Source organism: Phragmites australis, chromosome 22 (genome assembly GCF_958298935.1).
Source record: "Phragmites australis chromosome 22, lpPhrAust1.1, whole genome shotgun sequence".
Lineage (NCBI taxonomy): Eukaryota > Viridiplantae > Streptophyta > Magnoliopsida > Poales > Poaceae > Phragmites > Phragmites australis.
Genome location: NC_084942.1, coordinates 641,748 through 649,263, shown reverse-complemented (window position 1 = coordinate 649,263; position 7,516 = coordinate 641,748). Strand labels below are relative to the sequence as shown.

The following is a 7,516-nucleotide window of genomic DNA, read 5'->3' as shown; positions in this document are numbered from 1 at the left end:
AAGACTGTACTGACCTTCCAACTTTATTTACACAGGGTCCATATTTTTATGAAACCAGCCTTTACATAAGTTTATGGCAGAGCATTTCATAATTAGACTTCGGTTTGTATAGCTTCTCTTCCTTTTTCTTCAGAGAAGCAGCCAGATTCTTGAACTGCAAAGGAACCACTAAAGCATAATGAAATTTAGCATTTATGACATCAGATCAGTAATCTTTTAGCTAATATTTTTCTTGGGCCAGCAAAGATTTGTATTTCCACTAATTATGCCATAAAGGCTTAAGTAAAATGTACCCTCTACAGTCCATGAACAGGCTGTTTTTGGTGTACAGTAGTTGGCCTTGGCCAACTTTAGACAATTGTACCTAATCTCCCATTCAAAGACAAAACCCATAAAGCCAATGCCTGCTCTTAGACCAAAGGCATGGCCCTACTTTATAGAAAGCAACAAAGTACAGTAGTCCACGTTGGAAGACCCAACGTATAGGTATAGTGACAACATAGTATGACTAGAGTATCATCTATCAAGTAAACTTGAACTAACCCAAACATATACCAGGCAACTCTAAGCAACATCTAAAGAGACAAGAACTAAAAGTCAACAGGTGAAACTGCAAAACTCTCCTCCGAAGATCACCAAAAGATAATAAGACTAAGAAGCATCAGTATTATCTAATCCCTGCTGGTAGCCTCGCAGTCAGGTGATGTTGTTGATGTATATCCACCTCCATCTTGATTCTCTAAACCATATCTTCCATCTTCGCGTGATCAGACGCTTTGACAAGCAACTTCCGCCTCATCATGAACGAAATTGCCCTGTAAATGACCGCCTGTGGGGAGGGACAAAATTTATTTTGAAAAACAAAATCATTATGCGTTAGCCAGAGAGTCCAACAAACAGCACCTAAAAGAAAAATAAGAAGCATATTCTCTCTAGAACTTCTACAATCAAGAAACAACTCTCTAAAAGTCCCAAGAGAATTTGGCACAGAAAGCCAATAGAAAACATCTCTGCAGACACACGAAATGAATTTTTTTGCAATTGGGCATTAAAACATAATGTTGTATGAAGTCTCTCTAAGACCACAAAGTTTGCATCATTCACTGCCCCTCCACCCTTTGTTAATCAATTGATCAGTTAAGGGAATCCTATTTTTGTGTAAAGACCGTAGAAAAATTCTAATCTTCAAGGGAAGCTTACATTCCCAGATCTCCAACATACTCACATCTCTAACCCCTGGGAAAGTAAGATGCTTGTAAAGAGATGAAAAACTAAACTTCCTAGAATTTTCAAAAGCCCAAACAACTGAATCTGACTCATCAAACAAACATATACTATTTGTGATTGCAATCATGATTTCCCACTCTTTCACCTCCTGAAGATCTTCTAAAAATGAGATTAGGAAAGCACTGTATAAGCACCTGATGCACTGTTGCTTCTTGTTGAAAACTTATCTTGTATAACTCCTCGAATTTGATCTTTAGAGGACAAGGATCCAACCAAACATATAACCAGAATCTAATTTCTTCCCATTCCTCAAGATGTATATCAACCCAAAGTTGTAAAACTTTTAATAGAATGCAAATCTTTCCATAACTAGGAACCTCCAATCTTGCTACTGCTATAAAACTCTCTATCTCCTAAATATTTCTTTCTCAAAAGATCACAAACTGGATCACTATCCCCTCTTTCTAATTTCACAATTCATTTAGAAAGAAGGCAGACATTCATCACTCTAGTATCAGTTAGACCCAATCCACCAAACTCTTTTGGACTGGTTAACACCTCCCGTTTGATCATATGGTACCTCTTCTTCCAACCCTGACCATACCAGAAGAAATTTGATCTCAAAAAATCCATCTTTTTATGCACAACATTAGGTAAAAGATACACCCTATAGTGTAATTAGGAATAGAGCTCAAATAAGACTCAATCAGAACAATTTTACAACCAGAGGGAAGGTGCATACACTACCATGTACTCATTCTCTTTTCAACATTCTGCCCTACAAACATCAATGCCTGCTCTTACTTTAAGGACAAGGCATTCCTTTCTTTCTGGTATGGACTTTCAATAACGTTTTGCATGATTGGTTAAATTGCTCTACTGCAAATTAGTGTGCAGGTACCTCACCTGCTGTTTTGTTAATCATTCCGTTTGGAAATGGAAGAGACTCGGTCGAGGGCAGTTTAGTCAATCTATTGAAACAAAAAAGGTGTCCATGCACCAACTGCATCCATGAGTTACATATTTATGAAAATATAGCAACCACCACATACTATAGTTCTAGAAAAGAAATGGCAACACACCCTTTCTTTCCATTCGTTTTTATACCCTCACCCAACACAGAAGCAATGTCAAACAGCTCCTTGTTAGCATCATCGCAGAGCCAGAGAGAGAAGAAGGAATAAGCAAAGGAAGGCGAGGAGGAATCATGGATTGCTGCATCTGCAGCCCCATGGCGACCAAGTACAGGCTTCCAAGGAACGCCATCTGTGCTCCCTGCTATGAAGGTGCCAAGGCCATCATCACCTTCCTGAACAACGATGAACAAGAAGAAGAAGAAGATGGCCATGGTTCTGTCAGGTCCCGCGGATTGATGAAGCCTAACAGCACAACCAAGGTAACAGTTGCTCGCTTAGTTTGTTTAATCTCTTACGGTTTCAGATGTTACATGATATCTCAATTGTATGCTTCCACTGAGAATCTAGACTGGTTTTGTAAGGCTAGAATTACATGATATCTGAATTGTATGCTTCCAACCTTTTGTTAGTTTCAAGGTGCGTCGGGTTCGATATCATATCATTGTTTGTGGTACTAGTTAGCTGCATGTCTCAATCGTGAAGTTGTATGCTTGAACTGAAAGGTTTGGTAAAAGTGGTGCGAATGGAAGGGATCCTTGAAGACTGTATTATATACTTGTGTTATCTTAGAACAGTTAGCATTTCCTTTGATTTGAAGCAAAAACCTCTGCAATACAATGCAGAGTAGATTCTCCTCGATTGCCATCTCTGTCATGTTGCCATTTCACATTTGGAAAAGAAAACAGATCTGAATTCCCTTTCTTTTCCTGATGAAATGCAAATGCAGGGGATGAGAGATGCATGGGAGGGGGTGAAGGAGATGAGAGACAGGGAGGAGGAGACCACCCACAGGGCTGCCTACCTCCAACAAGGCTTGGCGCTGGCGTGGGAGGAGGGAATCCACACCGATATCCTCGTCGAACCTGGCACTGGGGCCCCAATCCCAGCCCACAAAGCCATCCTGGTTAGTCTCTCTGCCCGTGGGCCCAACTTCAGCTTATGGGCTTTCTAGTTACTGGGCACACTGATTGTAGAGAATTGGGCCCAACCAATTTTATCCTTGCGGTTTTTTTATAATTCGAAAATAATTTTTTTTGCACAATTAAGCATCCGTTTGAAAAAAGTACGTTGTGAAGGATGCTATAATCTATCTTAAAAAAATAAGCCAAAAATATGATATGTAAGATGAGAAGTAAAAAAGATAAATTTCAGAATTTTTCATGATCATTCTGATATTGTTTTAAATTTTAAAGTAATGGAACGTGATACTTTTTTAACATGCGATAACATATCCCTTATTAGATAGGCGACAACGGGTGAAAATATATATTTTTTTCAAACAGACGTCCAATTTTGTAATTTTTTATTTTCAAAATATAAAAAGATGTTATCCTTGCTGCATGCGCGCGCAGGCCGTGAGATCGGAGGTGTTCCGTCACATGCTGTCCTCCGACGAGCACTGCAAGGCCCCCGCCGGCGACTCCATCTCCCTCCCGGAGCTCGCCCACGAGGAACTCTCCCTCTTCCTTGCCTTCCTCTACACCGGCGCCCTCGGCCAGGACCTGCCGGAGCGCCAGCTGCACGCGCTCCTCGTCGCCGGCGACAAGTACGACGTCCCGTTCCTGCGGAGGGCCTGCGAGGCGCGGCTCACGGCGCGCGTGGGGCCCCGGAACGTGCTCCGGACGCTGGAGGTGGCCGAGCTCAGCTCCAGCGCCGCGCTCAGGGAGCGCGCCATGGGCGCGGTGGTGGAGCACGCCGAGCAGGTGGTGTTCTCGCCTGAGTACGACGACTTCGCCGTCCGGAACGCCGGCCTGTGCGTCGAGATCACTCGGGCGCTGCTGGCCAAGATGTCGATGAGAACTGAAGCCCAATGCGAAGAGCTAATTGGAAGCTAATTATATTGCAAAGATCATACGTGAGCTGAGCTCTTGCTTAGTTTTGAGCAAGTGACGTGTAATCGATGCATGCATGCATCGAAGGTTACATTTCTCTTCCATATGCATTGCCTGCAATGGTATATATATACCATGTTTTTTTTTTTTTTTGCGAAATCAGGCAGTAGTTCCATCGTACGTTTCATATTAAGAGAGGAGCAGAAAAAATTTTAGTTTACAACGTGTCCATCCGGCCTAGGTGGATATTCAGATGGCTCAGATAGATAGCATTTGCTTCCAACAACACTTAAAAAAGGAACACAAGAGGGCATTTCCCCATGTCATTCGTTGCATTTTGATAATTTCCGTCTCCTTCACGTTGCAACACAGATCGAGGTCACGACATTGCTGACGAAAACGTAGGTTCCAATTAATACTAAATCCATATAGTATAGTACAACTTGTTCTTTTATCTTAACTAGTAAATTCGCAGTCGTTTGCTTATCGTTTATCGATCTCTTTCCATCTTTTGGTAGGAAATACTATTACAGATGATATATATGCATGCATGCATGCATGTGATTTTCTTTGCTTGTTGGTTTCCTTAATTAGTCATCGCCATCGTTGATGCATTTGCTTATGGCCTGCAACACCGCTTGCCGAACCATTTGCTCGTCGACGCTTTCCCCCTGCTGGCCCTGACCTGATCCAAGCGCTTGGAGGCGGAAGGCGGTGTCATCGGCGCAGGAGACGTCGGCGTCGAGGACATCCAGGCCGAGCTCCTCGAAGGCCTCCAGCACCGACACCAGCAGCCCAGGCCGGCTCCTCTCCATCGACACATTGATCCGGAATCCTCTCCTGCTGCTGCTGCTGCTGCTATCCCCGGCCAGTTCCACCGATGCGACGCTCACCTGCATACGTACCCAAACATGCATGGATCGATCGAGAGTCACTTGTTTAATTTTACTCCTTTTAAAAAAACCTCTCTCTCTCTATATATACAACGTTTTACCAGATCAATTGATATTTACCATAGATTTATCATCAAGTAATATATATGTATGTATGTTTTGCTTGCAACGATAAGCTAGTGGCTCGGTAGCAATGTACACAGACGTACCATTGCTGCCATGGCGTCGCTGTCAGCTTGTGAAGCAGCAGCAGATTCTGCTTCAACCTTGTCCTCGAGCTCCTTGATGTATTTCGACGCATCTACCAGGATTGACGTCTTATTTGCCTGCATCGGTCATTGAGATGAACGATAAATGTACATTAACGACTAAGAAGAAATGTCCCAGTGGATTAGTCAGAAATGACGTCTTATTTGCCTGCATTGGTCAGAAATGTCCCTGTGGATTTTAGGCCTAACGGTCATATAGGAACAAGTCTCCTTTCCATGACAAAAACTAGCTATTCGATCCATCTTTTACTTTTATAGGAGAGTAGTTTGACTTGCACAGCCTCAAATTTTGGCCGCTAATTTCTTTCGCACCATATTGTTAGTAATAACTATATATGAAATCTTCATCGTGCAGAAATGTTTTCAACTAATTCAAATCTTGAGTGCATCAGAACCCTATATACAGATGATATGAGGAAAAATATAACGGCCTAAAGTCTGTGCCTATGTCGGTTGCCTTAACCTCTTTCTTCAAAGAAAAGGATCCGTACTTCCGATACTGAATGCGGCATAGAACAACCCAAGGAAATACAACTCTACATGTCTTTGCGTACTTACGACTTATCTCGGTGTTTCATCCTTCTTACCTAATAAACATTTATACATTGATTCTCTCATATGTACCTTATGACTTTCTTCACCACCTCACTAGTACGAATCTCAACATAAATAAACGGTCCTAATAAGCTATGTGTCTATATTTTCTAGTCACTATGTGAAAAAAGGTTATAGGTGATGAGTCATAACTGTCATTAGTGACAGATCCCGCACCTATCACCCTGAACGCGTCACTGATGAGTCGGTATTGGTGACGACTTAAGATTCATCGCCAATTCAGTCATAGTTGATAGGTCACAAATTAACTCATCAATTATAAAGGTTATAAGTAACAGATCGTAATAGTGATCCATCACTTATGATTAAACATAAGCGATAAGTCATAACAGTGACATGTCATTTATATTTTTTTTCATATTTTTTATTAGAAAAAAGATAAAAAAATATTTTTTTTCCTAAGCCATGCTATTTTTTAAACCGCTTTCAGTCTATTTTTTATGATATATTATTAATTTTATGTCTTCTATATCTGTTTTTCACGTAGTGAGTAGAATTTTCGTGTTCGCCCTCCCAACGCTCTTCTACATATTAATCTTAAAGTTAGGAGCACAATCTTGATTTGCTTCCTGTGGAACGTATGGAAATGTAGGAATACAAAGGTCTTTCGGCATGAAGAAGATGAAAGCAATGAGCAGATCCTTCGCGGCTTCGCCGCTAGCATGATGACCTACTTTTATGGTCTCATAGATGTCATAAGCAAGCCGATCACGGTAGCCTAGTTGAATGGAGCAGTCGCTTCTTAGTATAGTATAGTGTTTCTCCCTTCTTTTTTCCTTTAGTGCTGTTCTTAGTCTCCCTCCCTGTGTAAATTCACTTTTGTAACTATTGTCCTTATGCAATAAAATGTACAGGCAGCCTTGTGCTGCCGTAGTTTCTCTCTCAAAAAAAAAAAAAAGGATTCGCAGATCTGAGCTCAGTTTCGCAGTGCAAACAACTAGCTAGTTAACTGCACACCCGCTGGTTTTTGCTAGAGATTATAAAAAATCTAAGTTATTGATAGTAAAGATCATGGAAGGCCTGCTATGTACAGAAAGAAAAAAGAGTTTCCAGCAAATCTGAAACTGAAACATCCCTGCATGCGGCTTTCTTTTTTTCCCCTAAGAATAAACCACAAATGGGATTTAGTAGAAAGCATGATATGATGTACCGCATTTGACTTTGTAACGGAGCGTAGAAGCTGGAGTTTCTCTTTTAAGGCCTCTTTCTTCTCCTTTCCTGACATCTTTCTCTTCCCCTCCTCCTCTCCACACACATTTCCAGAGTCTGTAGTGAAGATTTCAGGAAGGGGATCTCATGGCTATATATATACATGGACTAAGTAGCAGACAATACTCCTTTTTATTATAATTTTCTTGCAGATCAGTAGACAGTACTGTATTCATTAGTGATCATTGGGGTGCACATGATATACAGTTGTTGCTGCAGTATCCTAAGACAAATGTTGTAGTCTAGTTTAATTATCTTTATTTTTCCTGTCCTTAGTTCGATCTGTCTTGTACAAGTTAATAAGTAGTTTGTTGCTGCTCGTAATGCTCGGTGCA

The 7,516-nt window shown here is 41.2% G+C and overlaps 2 protein-coding genes across 2 annotated transcripts; one reads left to right on the top strand and one right to left on the bottom strand.

The window, feature by feature from the left end:
- The first annotated feature begins 2,252 nt into the window (after window positions 1–2,252).
- On the top strand, window positions 2,253–4,295 carry LOC133905559 (BTB/POZ domain-containing protein At1g01640). The gene is made up of 3 exons (XM_062347381.1): window positions 2,253–2,623; window positions 3,091–3,267; window positions 3,716–4,295. Exons 1-3 carry the CDS (start codon window positions 2,435–2,437, stop codon window positions 4,196–4,198), a joined length of 849 nt encoding a protein of 282 aa, XP_062203365.1. The 5' UTR covers window positions 2,253–2,434; the 3' UTR covers window positions 4,199–4,295.
- A 287-nt stretch (window positions 4,296–4,582) lies between these two features.
- Window positions 4,583–7,243, bottom strand: LOC133905561 (transcription factor SCREAM2-like). Its single transcript, XM_062347382.1, has 3 exons — window positions 7,123–7,243; window positions 5,298–5,414; window positions 4,583–5,088 (listed from the first exon to the last, which is right to left on the bottom strand). The coding sequence occupies exons 1-3, from the start codon at window positions 7,195–7,197 to the stop codon at window positions 4,786–4,788; spliced, it is 495 nt and encodes a 164-aa protein (XP_062203366.1). The 5' UTR covers window positions 7,198–7,243; the 3' UTR covers window positions 4,583–4,785.
- Window positions 7,244–7,516: the final 273 nt, after the last annotated feature.

What these genes read in the sequence shown, in the direction of transcription:
- LOC133905559 (XM_062347381.1), top strand. Translation starts at nt 2,435, where the DNA reads ATGGATTGCTGCATCTGCAGCCCCATGGCGACCAAGTACAGGCTTCCA. An exon ending in AGCCTAACAGCACAACCAAG is followed by an intron (nt 2,624 to 3,090) that starts GTAACAGTTGCT and finishes ATGCAAATGCAG; the next exon opens with GGGATGAGAGATGCATGGGA. An exon ending in CAGCCCACAAAGCCATCCTG is followed by an intron (nt 3,268 to 3,715) that starts GTTAGTCTCTCT and finishes ATGCGCGCGCAG; the next exon opens with GCCGTGAGATCGGAGGTGTT.
- LOC133905561 (XM_062347382.1), bottom strand. Translation starts at nt 7,197, where the DNA reads ATGTCAGGAAAGGAGAAGAAAGAGGCCTTAAAAGAGAAACTCCAGCTT. An exon ending in CCGTTACAAAGTCAAATGCG is followed by an intron (nt 5,415 to 7,122) that starts GTACATCATATC and finishes TGACCGATGCAG; the next exon opens with GCAAATAAGACGTCAATCCT. An exon ending in GCGACGCCATGGCAGCAATG is followed by an intron (nt 5,089 to 5,297) that starts GTACGTCTGTGT and finishes GTACGTATGCAG; the next exon opens with GTGAGCGTCGCATCGGTGGA.